The sequence below is a fragment of the Dryobates pubescens genome, chromosome 26 (assembly GCF_014839835.1).
Source record: "Dryobates pubescens isolate bDryPub1 chromosome 26, bDryPub1.pri, whole genome shotgun sequence".
NCBI classification, from domain to species: Eukaryota; Metazoa; Chordata; class Aves; order Piciformes; family Picidae; genus Dryobates; species Dryobates pubescens.
Genome location: NC_071637.1, coordinates 12,641,022 through 12,655,701, shown reverse-complemented (window position 1 = coordinate 12,655,701; position 14,680 = coordinate 12,641,022). Strand labels below are relative to the sequence as shown.

Genomic DNA, 14,680 nt, shown 5'->3' with positions numbered 1-14,680 from the left:
ACCCAAATACCCCTCTCTGACTCGGCAGTTGCATTCAGCACTGGTAGATAACACTGACAAAAGGTTCTGTTGGGTGAAGCAAGAACCTTCGAAAGGGAAGAAGTAAGGAAAGGTTACCTCTGAGGCTGGCACCCACCGTGCCAGCAGCTGCCTTCTCCTGCCCAGCCTCACTCACAGCTTTCCTACTGCAGTCCTCACTTGAAACCACCTTTTTTCTCCCCAAACACCTAGCTCACATGTGCACTTACACGTCATATATATATTTGTGTGTGTGTATATTTATCTAGCCACCTGGGGACAAAATCTTGCTTCTGAAACGGACTTACTTATAACTTATATCAGTATATTGTGGGTTGGTTTTTTTATGAGGGGTAAATATTGTAAAATGGGTTTTTAATGTGTCCATCTTCAAAAGAAAAAGTAATTATGACCTGGTTTTAAGTTGTAGTATTAAAGATGGTCTTTGTAAATCACTGGTACATACTTTGGGAGTCAAATAAAGTTTTATGTTACTCTCTTTTCACTTTGATGGTGAAGAACAACTGTGAGGCTGATGTAGAACTGGAAGAGGACCAATCACAGAATCAGTTTGTTTGGAAAAGGCTTTTAAGATCTTCAAGTCCAACCACCAACCCAACTCTCACACTCACTAAGAAGGAGGATCTGGTTGAAGGGGAGCAGGTTGAGTGCAGCCTTCAAGGAATTGCTAGGGGAAATGCCATGGGACAGGGAACAAGAAGGTAAAGGGGCCCAAGACAGTTGGTTAACATTCAAGGACCACTTCTTCCAAGCTCAAGATCAGAGCATCCCAGCGGGGAGGGATTCTGTGAAAAGGCATCAGGACTGATCAGTGAGCAACTCCCCTGAAACAAAGAGCAAGTTGCATAGACTTGAGCAAGAACAGCATGGCAGATAAAGAAAATTCCTTTATTTGTAGATTTATATAAGCACAATATGAAGTTAGTAATCCTACTGCAGTTGCTTAAGTTAGTATCTAGGAATATCTGTAAGGAAGAGCAAATAATTTAATCTAAACTCATATCTTCCTCTTCATCTTTCTTGTCCTTAGAGTCTCCTTCCTTTTGGTCTGACTTGACACTGTTCTGCATTGCTTTGGCAAATGCTTCTACATCTAGAAGTTAAACACAGTAGTTATTTAACTTTGCACTTTCTGGGATGCAGTTTATTGCCCACATGTGGTTAAACTTCATTACTTGGAAAATAAACAGTTGCTTTAGTATGAATCTATTAGCAGGGAAGAAACTTTTAGCACTCAACAGACATTTGGATCTGACACAGCCAGTGTTCCATGCACCTTTAACTGCACAGGCAGCCCAAGACCAGAACTGCTGCAGTCATGGAATGGATGCTAAAATCTCTTCAGGGAAAGCTGACACTACCCCACCCAAGAGCTACAGGCCCCACTTGCATTCACAGGTTTCAGGGGAATCATTAAGACTCCCACACGAGATATTTCTGAACAAAGTGGCTGTGACCTGCCCAGAGTCTTACACCTCTACCAGGAAAAAATGATGCCAAGGCTGCTCAGCACACCTCTGCAGAACTCTAAAGGCAGGTCTGACATCACAGTGTCTGCTGGAGAACAACTGAGCCACTCTCCTTTGCATTGTGAAAACAAGAACGCAAGGGCTGGCTCCCAGCAACTGCTCAGCAGCTAATGACTACATTCCACATTCAATGGCTGTGTGCAGTGAACAACCCCAAACGCCCTCATCACCTGACAGCACCAACACTTACCTCCTTTATTTGCTGCATCTACTGCCTCTGCGGGTAAGCCAAACTGACTCATCAGTGGGCCAAGCTGTCCTGAAGCTAAGGCAGCACTGAACATGCTCAATGCCTGTGAATCAGAGTCAAAAGTGTCAAAAAACCAAATGTTTGCCTCGTGTTCCTCCAGCACCAGGTGGCTACTGTGCAACACCCACGTGAGGAGAGCAGCCCTGTCACAACTTGGAGACTGGCTGGCCTGGAGCAGCCACTTTCCCTCAACTGCTACACCGTGGGCAGGCTCCAAAATGCTGCTGCACCCCCAGGCCCTGTGGGGTCTGCAAGCTGGAACAACGTCTGCTTGTCACCAGCTAGATGCCAGTAAGCACAAACTGGTCAGCTTTGCTAGACTAAGCAGCACATAAAACCACAGTGCCATGACTGCCACTTGGTTCACAGAATCACAGCAAGGTGAGGGATGGAAGGGACCTCTGAAGATCATCCAGTCCAATCCCCTGCTAGAGCAGGATGACCCAGAGGAACACATCCAGCCAGGCTTTGAAAGCCTCCAGAGACAGAGTCTCTACAACTTCTCTGGGCAGCCTGTTCCAGTGCTCCATCACTCTCAAAGTGATGGACAACTGGAATCTTTGCCTAGATGCAGACACTCTATCAAACCACCAATTAAAAACAGCCCTCAGTTCCCAGTCTTGTCTCCACAGAAGAGCTGCTCTAGTTGAAACTCAAACCAGCTGCCTTAGCCACTGACATTTTCCAGATGAACAGATTTCAATCAATCCGTGTAACCAGTTCAGTCTGGCCTGTAACACACCAGCTTTAAGTCACACACAGGAAGCACTGGAATTAAGTACCATTGTTTCAAGAGGCACAGGGCCGTAACCATGAGCATCTCTCCCCTTCAGTCACTTGAAATGACCTTTAAGGAGAGTGCTGACAAGCCATTCTGACAAGGAATCATGAATTTGCTACTAGTCCTGTCGTTTGCCAGAGACAAATAAAATAAAGAGAAGGGTACAGCTCAATTCCAGGAGAAAAAGTGAAAATCATTCTAATCTGCCCTCGGGTGTGCAGGCAGAGGAACTTGTGCTGCTCCACTAAACCCTGTCCCTCCTCCTCTCCACTTCTACCGAGCAACTTCCTACGCTGAACAGCAACAGGAACCTGAAAAAGCAGGGCAAGGGAGCCATGGGGGAGGAGGGGAGGAGAAGAGCATCTCCTGTGACAGGGAGGCACCCACCTGCTGAAACTGAGGAGATGTCAGGGTATTCTGAATCTCCTCTGCAGTCTGTGGCAGAGACTCTCCCGAGGGGAGGTAAGGCATCAACCGTTCCTGAACTTCAGCATTGGCCAGGATGGGAGCCATTATCTCAGGAGTCAGAACAGTTGCCAGGTCAACTAGGAAGGAAATAAAGGGCTGGCTGTTAGGCTGTGCACAAAACCCCATCTTTACGTCATGTAAGCCAGGAGCACTGAGACCTAGGCATGACTAATTTGGAACAGGACAGTAAAACAGCTCCAAAGAACCCATGCATCCAAGAGCTGCCTGGTCAGAACACTGTTACCTTGCTGACCTCCTGCTCCAGCTGGCACATTCATAGTAGCTAAGATGTTCTGAAGGTCACTCAGTTGAATGGGCTGGGTTGGGCTCGTGGCTGAGCTGGTTCCATTACCCGAACTTGGTACGGGGCTGGGACTGGTCACGGAGGCAGCCGCAGGAACGGACGGGGCAGGTGTAACACGTGTAGAAGATGTTGTGGAAGATGGTGTCACAGCAGCTGACTGGCTGCGAGAGCTGGAAGAGATAATCAGTGCAGGAATTCCCTGCAAAAAGAGCTTTGCCTCTGCTATTTCAAAAAGCTTCTTTTCCTAGCTCTACAACACGAAGAGCTCCTACCTCATTTTAGAGTTAATCAGACTTAATTCCCCTCATATCTCTCCTGCTCAGGAGGCCCCAGTTCTTCCCACAGCAGTGGCAACTTGACATTACAAACCCAGACCAGGCAGGGACCCTACCTTGATGATGAGCTGCTGGTTGGGGGTCCCCCACTTCCAAGCAGACTGGCCAGCCCAGGACCCGTCAGCGCACCCAGCCCACCTTCCGCAAACATAAAAGAAGAACAGGCTTAGGAATTTATCTCTTCAGGTTTTTTGCACCTCCCTGCTCTGGAGAGGTCACTCTTGTACCTGAAAGGTTTTGTCTGCTACAATAGAGGAGGGGGTGAAAGAGCCCACACCAACCCCCCCACCCCTTCCTTAATAGCTCTCGTTCTGATCTTGCTTCCCCATTAGAAAACTGCCCCAGAGAGAGCTGCATGTTTCAGAAATGACTCCATTTCTAGGTGAACACAAGGATGAGATGACTTTGGTTTGTGCCACACAGAGAGGATCATTGTAGCACAGCCCTCTCCTTCTATCTACTCATTCCCCCAAATCCAGTTTTTCTCTAAATTCTAAGCCAAGGCCCTCAGCAGAAGATAGAGAGGCAGAGCCTTTGAGTCACTGCTGCTGTCCCCCCACGCACCTGGGGTTTGCAGCTTCAGACCTAACAGATGCAGCAGCAGAATCAGACAAGACCTTAAACACTTCATAGGCAAAGTGAGGACAGCCCCACACACAAACTGCTCCCAGCAGAGCAGCGATCAGGAGACAGCAGGAAACCAACACTCAGCTCTTGAGCCAACTGCCATGTGCAAAACAAATGGGAATCAGCCTCCTTCACCCACACATGCCAACTACCAAGGACTTATCACAGCTTCTAGCTCCACTGAACCACATCGGCCAAACACTCCATTTACCATACACTTGCCATCCAGTGCTTTCTTGTACCTCATAGAACTGGACACACCTCCCTACACCAGACCTGCATGAGGACAGAACAATGGCACTCCACTAGCAAACATGACTAATTGACTGGAATGAGCACCAGCCACTAACTCCTTTGTATAGAACCCACTCTACTAACCCAGAGCTTCCACAGCCTCAGGAACAGTAGGGAACAGCTGCCCAGGCTGTACCACACACACCTCAGTTTGTCCCTGCCAGGAAAGTTTACCCAGAAGCAAGAAAGCTCCCTTGTGGCAGGAGCTCTGCAATAAAAGCAGAGTCCCAAGAGAGATGCAAACCTGATGCAAGAGGACAAGATGCTACTGGGGGAAAAGATCCAGACAGATTCACCATAACCACCAGTTGCCAAGGCAAGCAGATGGCTTTCCTTGCGTTACTGCAGTGAGCTTCATGTCAAGCTGTCTGATGGAAAGGCAAAGAAGAGCTGCCGAGAAAAAGTGTTGAGAAGAAAAGGAAGACAGTCTCAGGAACCACATGAAGTTTCAAGAAGGAAGATCCTTTCCAAACACAACCTAAAAAGTCAGAACACTCCAACACTAACAAGAGACTTGCATCTCAGGCTAAGAAGGCATGTGCTGGAGCCACAAAAATGGACTTTGGAGCTCAAGCACAGAACCTTAGTCACTGCCACACATACCTTTGCCTGCTTCCACTTGAGAGTCTGACCTCTCCGGAAATGCTTTTGGACTTGAAGTGTGGATAACATTAAGACCAGACCACAGCAGGGACTCCAGCACACCTCTAATCCCCTCCAGGAAAAACAGCGCAGTGATTCAAGCTCTCCCCAGTGTCCCAGGAGAGAAAATCCTAATCTGAGCCTCACTCCTCTGACCAGAGTGCTGTGGGATGAGCATGCTCCAGCCTTCCTCTGAACTCTGCACACAAATATTCACTGAATCAGAGACAAGATGAGCAAGTCCTCAGCCTGGTAACTGGGACATCTACCAGGGATGAGCCCTGGGTACTCAGTTGCTGTTCCAGTGAATATTTAGGAAGAAGAGGAAGGGTAGAAAAACAGGAGGAAAAGAAAAAAAAGCAGAAGACTGAGCAGAGCAAGGAGCAGAACTGATACTCCTTGCAGATCAAGCCCTAAACGAGTGCTGTGTAGAACCTGCTGCCCGTCACCTCCTGCATTCTGTTTTTGCCCCTCAGCCTATCTTTAAGGCAGGGCTTTGCTTTCTGCCATGAAAGCAGCGCTATTCCAATCAACAGCACCACTGGGAAATATTGTCAGGTAAGATTTAACCTGGCAGGAGAAAACACCATTTTGGCATAAAGATATTAAAGCATTTTACCAAGTCCTCCTAAGCCCGTTGGTCCGATCAGCTGCATGAGCTGGTTATGGCTCATGTTTCCAAGAAGGCTTTGCAAGCCACCCTCACCTAAAAACAAAAACATTCTGAAACACAACATATTCACAGAAGTTTGTTTTTTCACAGCACTCCGGCTCAAGCAGCAGGAGATTAATTGGCATCACATTCTGTATGGAAAAAACAGTTGCAAGTGTTTACTGATTCATGATGTTCATGAAAGATAAATGTAACTTGGCTTCAGAAAGAGGTAAGACTCCAGAGAATCTGCTGGAAACAAAGAGAGATTTCTCCTGGCAGTCTTAACTTTCAGCCTGCACCTATTAAACCAGCAGAGTTTATTTTGCTAAAAGCACAATTTACACTTCTGGTATTAACACTGTCCCCAACTCACCCTCCAGGGCCATCAGGAATTTCTTCCTAAGGAACTACAAGTTGCTTACTCTAAAAATAGACCTAGAAAAACCAAGGCAGTCAGATGAAGGAGCAGAGACTGAACTGTACCTCCCAAGGCCGAGAGCTCGTGGCCGCCACTTGCATTCCCCCCCAGGGCACCAGGCATGGGTGGGTTGTTGAGATACTCGTTGACTTTACGGCAGTGTTCCTCATCCTTGTCCGTCTTTGGCTCCTGCAAGAAAGTTGCTCTTGGTAGGAGTCACACTGAAAGCACTTCATTCTAAAACCTTTACTGCTGTCTTCCCACCAACCTGCATCCAGAAGAAGAGTCGTTTTGATCCTGCCTTGAACTTCAATACATACACACGGCCCGTAGTGCACTGAGGTACCCTCTTGAACTCACAGTCATCAGGAAAAATAATCAAGTCCTGCAAAATGTGGCAGTGGGAACACGCTTGAGAGGATGCACGAATACCACTTAGCCTCCCAAAGACCTCTGCCCTCCTCCCCAAGCCTTCCTTCCTCTACTATGAGGAGCAAGACAGGATTTGAAAGTGCCAGTCTGCAAAGCCACAGTGGCATTCTCATCCTAATTTGCCTTGGAGAACCTTTTTCAGCAGTGCCAGTGGAACCAGAAGAAGAGAGACCACAACTTAATGCCTCAGCACTGAGGCACAAACCCATACTCACATCCTCAACGTTGCCTGAAGTCCTGTCCTTCCAGCAGAAGTGAATGAGGGAATCATCAGTCTGCTGGATGTACACAAGACCTTTTCTCTTGTCTGGAGTTACAGTGCTACCTTTCAGGGACATCTTCCCTGCTCGGAATTCCACCAGGTATTTGCTTGAAGAGCCACGGGAGCCTGGCACCAGGCTCGGAAACAACGCACCTGAAGACATCCTGGGGAGAGAGAGAACTGCAGATGCGATGAGGAACCATATTCTCCTTTCCTCAGTATCTTTATCCAACAAGCTACACGAAAAGGAATCTTCTTCATTGCCTGCAGAACTTCAGGACGATCCACAAGAACTAAAGTGGAGCCCAGGTCACTCCACAGACCTCCACTGATAAAGTACAGCCTATCTGTTAAGGTATTTAAAAATGAAACCACCACCACCACCACCACCCCCCCCGGATGCTTCCTTCTTCGGTTCACATGATCGGGGACGTTTTAACTGCTGGAAGCCCTGCTAGAATACTGATCTTCGGGCTCCTGCTTCAGCATTCCAGCAGAGAACCGCTAGCTGCCTGTGATAGAGCAACCCTCCACAGGTCACCTCAGTTGCATCAGCTTAATGTCTCCCAAGGGATGCATTTACCGACCTCGCAGGTCGAGGCAGGAGGTTAATGCCGGAGATCGGACGGCCCGCATGACTTAGCAGCTGGTTTTAAGCTCGCAGTACCGCTTAACCCACCCTCTCAGTACCGATGATCCGAGGGCACCGCTGCAGCAGAGTCCGGCCCAAGTCCCTCACGCAAAGCCGGGAGCGGTGCTGCCGGCACACAGGGCCTTGGGTGCAGGCCGGCCGCACAACCAAGCACAGCCCAGGCTGCCTGCTCGGCCACAGCCGCCTCCAGCACTTCTCGCCACTCAAGAGGCCGCGATCTCCAGCGGAGTCCCCCAAGGCCGCCGGGCCGCAACCCCCCCAGACCCTCCCCGGCGGCAGATCCCGGTCCCCAGAGCCAGGCGTAGCCGACCCGCAGGCCAGGCCCCAGCAAAATCGCTGAGGCAATCGGTAGGCAGGGTCGAACGGGACCGCTCGGAGCCTGAGGCAGAACCTGACCGAGCTGAACCAGGCCCACTCCACCGCCCCCCGCGCCGGTACCTGCTGCCACCGCCGCCCGCAGGCCCTGTGCCGCCCGGCTCTTCCTGCCCGGCGCACCGGAACCCCGCCCACAGAGGCGGGGCAGGCGCCCCCGCGGCCGCTCATGGGTGGACGACGCAGCTGTCACTCAGAGGCCGGGGCGCGTAGCGCCCTGCTGTGTCACCGCGGCGCAAGATGGCGGCGCCCCCGCCCCGCCCGCCAAGCAGAGGCCGAAGCCCGGCTCTTCTCCAAAACCATCTTTATTCCCATTTACAGCTTTACAGTGTAACAGTTGCGTCCACAGACCTGTACAGAGCAGGGTCGTCAAGAGAGGGGGAACGACAGTTATTAAATATTACAAAAATAAACCCATTTCAGTGAAGCGACTCTCTCTGGTGCAGGGCAGGAGGGGGCTTTGCCGAGCAGGATGGAGAGGGGAGGTGTGAAATCCCACCCAGGCGTTAGGCAGGTTACCGTTACAGAATTTCAGTATTGCTTTGAGGTGCAGATAACCCAAATCTCGGGTGTTTCCAAGCAGCAGGAGCTGCAGCCTGTCACCAGCTGCCACGGTGCTCGGCCCAGGGCCCAGCAAACAAGCACCTTCGTTCCCAAAGGAGGGGGCAGAGCTGCTGCCTTCCTGCTTTGCTGGGGAAAGAGTCTGGGTGTTGGGTTTTTAAAACACTTTTCAGCACATAAAAATCACTGAGAAATTATTTTTTTCACTATTAAAACAGGAATCAAGTTCTGTTTCTTCTGGGTAATGTAGGGCAGATGTTTCCCATCCTCACTAAGGAGGGTACTGATAATTATATAAATGCCAAATGTCTGAACAAGCTGCTCACAACTTCCTTGACGTTGCCTCAAAGACACAAACGCAGACACTATACAGCAACTATAGTTCTTTTCCTTTCCCTAGGATTTTTATTAAAAGTCCCCTCACTCCTCTGCTCCAGCTGACACCTGACCATCCCGCCAGCGTATGCCCCCACACCAGGAGCACTCCCAGCACCTGCAGCCATTTCTCTTCCCTGTCACCTCACAGGTTCCCAGCCCGACCTCCACACCACATCCCTCACCACCACTGCTCTTGGTGTGGGCTGATATCCCCCCAGGCTTCCTAGAGCCAACGTACCAGAGGGCAAGAGGCTGCTAAGGAATCAAGTCCACCCACATCTAGGGAAAAAGCTTTGATGGCAGAGCAGGAGGTAATCAAAGTTCTGATATAAATCATCTTCATCTAATAAGCATCACTGTGAAAACAGACAGAGTCATCTCCAGCCCTCCTCAGCCCTCCTCTTGCCCTACCTGACAGCTGCCCTGATACTAAAGTCTCACAAAACTCTGTCACCATCTAGAGGCCCACAGGGTATTTAAGTATTTATTATAATTTCTTTCTAGATGGTTTTTCTACATAGCTCTATTAACATATACTAACACAGTTATATACAGTGTTTAATCAAGTTATAAAAGTGACATTCTTTCAAAAGGTGCAAAGTTATTAATGTTTTGACACGTAAACTACTGAGGCAAGATCTGCATCGAAAATAAGAACTTCTTTGCGTTCAGAGCATCAGGAGTCCCACGGCGAGCCAAGCAGAGACGTGGCGGCAGCGAGGGGCGAGGGTTTTGTGAGTGTTGTCAATGAAGAACAATGAGTTAGATGAATGGATTTGGAACTAATCTGAAAACTTCACAAAAAATTTTACACTGAAGGAAGGGGAGAAGAGGGCAAGACAACTAATGACGTGTTCTTGCTTTAGAAATCCTCCCAGTTTCTTTTCAAATTCCATGAATGTTCTATACTGAAGTTTGGACTAAAGATGTCACATTGTTTTCATGCCTTCATATAATGACAAGGTTTAGGTCTTTGAATGTAAATCATAACTTGGAGAGAGGGATGCTAACCTGTGCACTTCTAAGAAGCAACAACTCCACAGGTTTTCCATTCAGGCAGTTTCTACTTGTATCATTTTAAAACACTGCTCCGGCACTGAAGACACAATTTAGTTTAGGAGGGTTTAAAATTCCCATGAGATGTTAAACTGGTTTAACACATGAATCCTGTCAATCCTCACCTAACAAAGGGGGCCCTGCTCTGCTTGCAGTGGGTTTTGGAAAGGGGATTAGAGTGCCTGGCATGGTCATTGAAGTCCAATTCTTTATAAAAAACATCTTTATGCTATCCCACATGGATCAGCAATGTCTTTTTAAAAGCCAAGCATCCAGGCACTCACTAGGAACAAACACAACCCTACTGCCTGTGCCTTGGTACCACGTCTGGCTTGTGAGGCCTCAAGACTTGCAATCAACACAAAGTACCATTTCTGACAACAGAGTGGAGTTGCCACAAGCACATTTAGATTACGCCCTTCCTTACTGCCTTGAAGTTTTACAGCATCTCTTAAGCCTTCCAATGAAGGCAACAACTGAATTTCCCCAGAATTTGAAGTTCCTCCAATCATTAGATGCATGATTTGATATAAAAATATTTCTCCATGAGTATGTTACTTTTCTTTTGCTTTTTAACCCTGTGGCTGGGAGAGAAGCACTTTAAAAAGAATTAAATAATAATAATCTGTTCTCTGGATGAAACCAGAGACGTTTGGGATATCAATTAGTTCTTCCATGAGCTCCTCAAGGTGCTGGTGCTTATCTGGAATCACTGAATTACTGTAAACTTCACAGCAGTGCAGCTGCTCTCCAGTTTTGCCTGGTGACTCAATTAAAAACTTTCATAAAAGAAGAATCAACAGTAGGATTAAATTTAAATTACTGAGCCCCCCCCCCTTTACCTCTCTGAAGTGTTCCACTTGAAAGCAAATGAACACATCAGTTCACTAACTGATTATTTCCAGGATTACATGGCTTTGATGGTTTGATAAGGAACAACAAAAAAACAACAACCCTTAAAATTCCCACTTTTTAACATCACGTGCTCACAGAAAACTTCTAATAGGTATAACTCTGCCAAAGCTTTAAGTTGATTCTGCTTTTTCACAACATACAAAACAGACATGACCTAATAATGAAAAACATGCAGACCAAAACTTCCCCAAAACATGAACCTGTGTGGATACACACACCAAAGTGCTTCCAAATCAAAAGTTAGTCTAGAAGCGTACACAGCGCCAAAGCTGCCAAAGGTAGTGCAGAAGATACAAGCCTCTGAGTGGTAGCAAGCAATATATTTTACATTGTAACTACCTCTTGGTTCCTGCAAACAGCTCCTGAACCTTCCTCCTGTTTTAAGAACAGCATTTGACTTCAGATAAAAAAAGCACTTTTTAAAGCATCCTGCCCTTCTCCTATCATATGCTTTATGTAATTTTATCACAGGTACATAGTTTAATGCTCACAGTGTCCAAAAGTTGTGAAGACTCTGTAACAGACAACTACGGTTTGAGAAGCTCAGGTTGGGTTTTGTTCCCCTGAGTCTCTAAGTTATTGAATCATATTCAGAGAGGGGGAGGCAGGAGCAGCAGCCCCCAGGTAGTGCTACATACCATATGGAAGTTCACATGCATCTCTTCACAGGCAGTATCAACAGTACTAGACTGGATCCTGTTGGTACCATATTAGCTTTTCATCCCTGCTCCGAGTTCCAAAGACTTCAGCTTCTTCACTATTGTACTAAGCAACAAGGATATTATCTCTATTTTACTTAAGTTACGTAGTTTTCAAGGATGTTATGTGCTCTACCAGATACAGCAAATCTTCCTGACAAAGAAATGAAGGGGGGGAAAAAAACCTGAAGAACCAAAGGCCCCTTTGAAAAATTAGTGAAAACATGATGATTTCAGGTGCAGTTTGATGGAAAGAATGCAACAGCATTTCAACATTTGGCAATCCAACGTTAGTGATAATTAAATCCTCGATTGTTGACCAATAGCTTGTTGTTGTTGTTAAAATTTACTTAGAAAAGCTGGGTTTTGCTATCAACAAAACCAGAGTAACTGGCTTGGAATGAAATCTAGTAACTAGATGTCCAGGTGAGATGAGACTTGGTTGTTTAAATTCAGTATATGTCAGGACAGTCTGAGAAATCTCTATCAAAATAGCCACCTGAGTACAGCCAATCTGAAGTCCCAGTGTAGGGGTTAGTGCCTTGATGAAACCATCTGGAAAAAAAAATATGAAAAGAAGAAAAAGGGAAAATAAGAGAAGAGAAAAGAAAGGAAAAAAGCAAAGAAAAAGAAGAGAAAAGGGGGAAAAAAAAAGATAAATAAGAGAAAAGGGGGAGGGGGGAAGAATGAAACAATAAAAGAAAAACAAAACAAAGTAGTTATTAATATGGGGGGAGGAAATAACCATTTTGCTTCTTTCACCAAACACTGTAAAAGCACAGTGGTGGTTTTTTGTTAGAAAGAGAAAAAAAAAAATATATATCTTCAGGAAATATTCTGAGCATGTAAAACAAAGCATTAAACTTGCCCCATAATTATCACCACCTTCTAAAGCATCTTATTCAATTCTTTTTTTTACATAAAAATCCAGGAGCATGAAATGAATTTTAAAAGTGCTGTCCTATTCCAAATAAAAATAGCACTGCTACTTTAGCGCTTATATATATATATATATATATTCATTTTTACTTCAGAAGAATGCCAAGTCAGTTACACAACCCTCTCTGTAACCTCTCCAAACAGGGGACAGTTCTGTTGTGTGAAGCTGAACTCTGCACAGAACATTAACAGATGCCGGCTTTTTAGCCACGTTGACTGAAAACAATTTCATGTTAGCTGGAAATTATTTTCAAAAGTTTTAGGTGGAATTAGCCTGCAGCTACTCCTCCAAGCTCTGGGAAGAGAATGCTTTCTTCTCTGGATTTCCTGAAATCATGGGAGCACCCCAAAGTTCTCGCCTTTGAAGGAAGCACCTGCAGTAACTGGCTGTGAGCTCACTTGACAGCAGAGCACTGGCATCTGTGAAAAGCAACTAGTGGGAGCAGGAGCCAAATCACACATTACTCCATGGTGCACTCTGTGACTGAGAAGTCACTTCAATATGCAACCACAAAAGCCATTTCTGAAGTGTCCAAGCCAAGAAGTCCTCAGAATGTGAAAATTAAAGGCCCTAAAGGGCTACAATGTCTTACTCAGCTGCCAAAAGCTGGACAGGAACTGGTTAAAGGAGAGATGAGATTTAATGTGTTCTTCATACTAACACAATTATGACCTCTGTGGATTTAAAAAACCAAATCCCCAAATAGCCAGCATTACCACAGGAGTTAACTCTCAGAGCTTTCAGCAATTTCTGCAGGACAAAAAGTTATCAGCAATTTTGGCTTCCAGCTGAATTATTTAAGTGTTGACCCAGCCAACGCTTTAAGAGCCACTACAGATTGTGCTGTCGTGCAGGAAATCAAACAGGCTGCCGGGAAGTAAAACATTTCAAGCAATAGACCAAACCAAGCATTAAACAAATGCCCAAGTTCCTTCCTCCTTACCGTGTGTGCCACTCCACTTCGTCTCTTGCACGCTCCTTGCGAGCAGCTCTCTGTTTCTCTTCTAGTCTCTCTTTTTCTTTGCTAGCCACATCTAGCAAACAATACAAGAGATACTGGTTACTTGGCAAAATAGAAACACCAAACACAGAGACAGGACTGCAGAGACATGAAATAGGGTTCATTTAAGCAAGAGAAAACCCTTGCTGTAGACAATCTCACTGAAGTGTGAAAATCTCAGGTTTAGTTTTTTGTTGCCCCTCAGTTCAGAAGAGCTGGTCCTACAAACACCAAGTTAGAACAGAAATGTTGGTGTTTTATCTGTCAGAAACACTGCACCAGGACAGCAGGGAAGAACTTGGATTAGGCATAACACAGACAGTGATTTCTTTTCACTAGCTAGCCATGTGTTTTTTCTGACAAATGCCAGAGCAACAGAGCATGTCTGTTCCCCACATGTCTTTCCAGACAAACTCCAGAGCAAGATCATGTCTGCCAGCTCCCCCAGATAACAAACATGCAAATACACCATAACAGGCAAGGGGAGTCTTGGGATCCACCTTGGACACATCTGCTCTCCCAGACTTTCCTGGGAGAAAGCAGACATTGCACATTGTTCAAAAGCATGTCCATTAACACAGGGTGAAGAAGAGTTAAGGCTGCTCTGGGAAACCAAAGACTGTGTGTCTGTATCAACCAACCTCCCTTCAGCCATCCCTCTCAAAACTTAGCAATGGGGAAAAGTATTTCCCCCAGCAAACACATACCCATGTTTCCATTCTCCATGTTTCTGATATCTGGACGTAGCCGACAGTCAGTGGGAGCTAATATTGCTTCCATGCCCTTTTCTAGCTCGTTGAGACTCACAGCAAAGCTGGTGAAATTGTACATCTTAAAAGCAAGTTAAAGATAACATGCAAGTTATTTTGGGTTCCCAGCTTTCACTTTATTAAGCAATCTTTGCTTCAGAGGATCAAGACAGATGTTCCTCCACACCTGATATTTAACATCATGAATTTTATGAAAGCAAACCCACCCAACCAAACAAAACCACCCACACCTACAAGACAACAAAACCTCCTGTTGAAACGATTGAAGTCAATACCCAGCTGGTAGTGACTGTATTTTTTGG

At 46.3% G+C, this 14,680-nt stretch overlaps 2 protein-coding genes across 2 annotated transcripts in view; both read right to left on the bottom strand.

Moving 5' to 3' along the window:
- Window positions 1-913: 913 nt before the first annotated feature.
- Window positions 914-8,213, bottom strand: ADRM1 (ADRM1 26S proteasome ubiquitin receptor). Its single transcript, XM_054173739.1, has 10 exons — window positions 8,127-8,213; window positions 6,990-7,200; window positions 6,611-6,727; window positions 6,408-6,531; window positions 5,889-5,975; window positions 3,763-3,844; window positions 3,312-3,541; window positions 2,987-3,144; window positions 1,759-1,861; window positions 914-1,132 (listed from the first exon to the last, which is right to left on the bottom strand). The coding sequence occupies exons 2-10, from the start codon at window positions 7,197-7,199 to the stop codon at window positions 1,026-1,028; spliced, it is 1,218 nt and encodes a 405-aa protein (XP_054029714.1). The 5' UTR covers window position 7,200; window positions 8,127-8,213; the 3' UTR covers window positions 914-1,025.
- A 2,677-nt stretch (window positions 8,214-10,890) lies between these two features.
- The window catches only part of OSBPL2 (oxysterol binding protein like 2), a 37,271-nt gene continuing 33,481 nt past the window's right edge, over window positions 10,891-14,680 (bottom strand). Inside the window, exons 12-14 of the mRNA XM_009909965.2 lie at window positions 14,316-14,439; window positions 13,552-13,642; window positions 10,891-12,223 (exon numbers count right to left, since the gene is read on the bottom strand). Of these exons, the coding sequence (XP_009908267.2) occupies window positions 12,121-12,223; window positions 13,552-13,642; window positions 14,316-14,439 (318 nt within the window). The 3' untranslated portion in view covers window positions 10,891-12,120. The remainder of the gene's footprint in view (window positions 12,224-13,551; window positions 13,643-14,315; window positions 14,440-14,680) is intronic.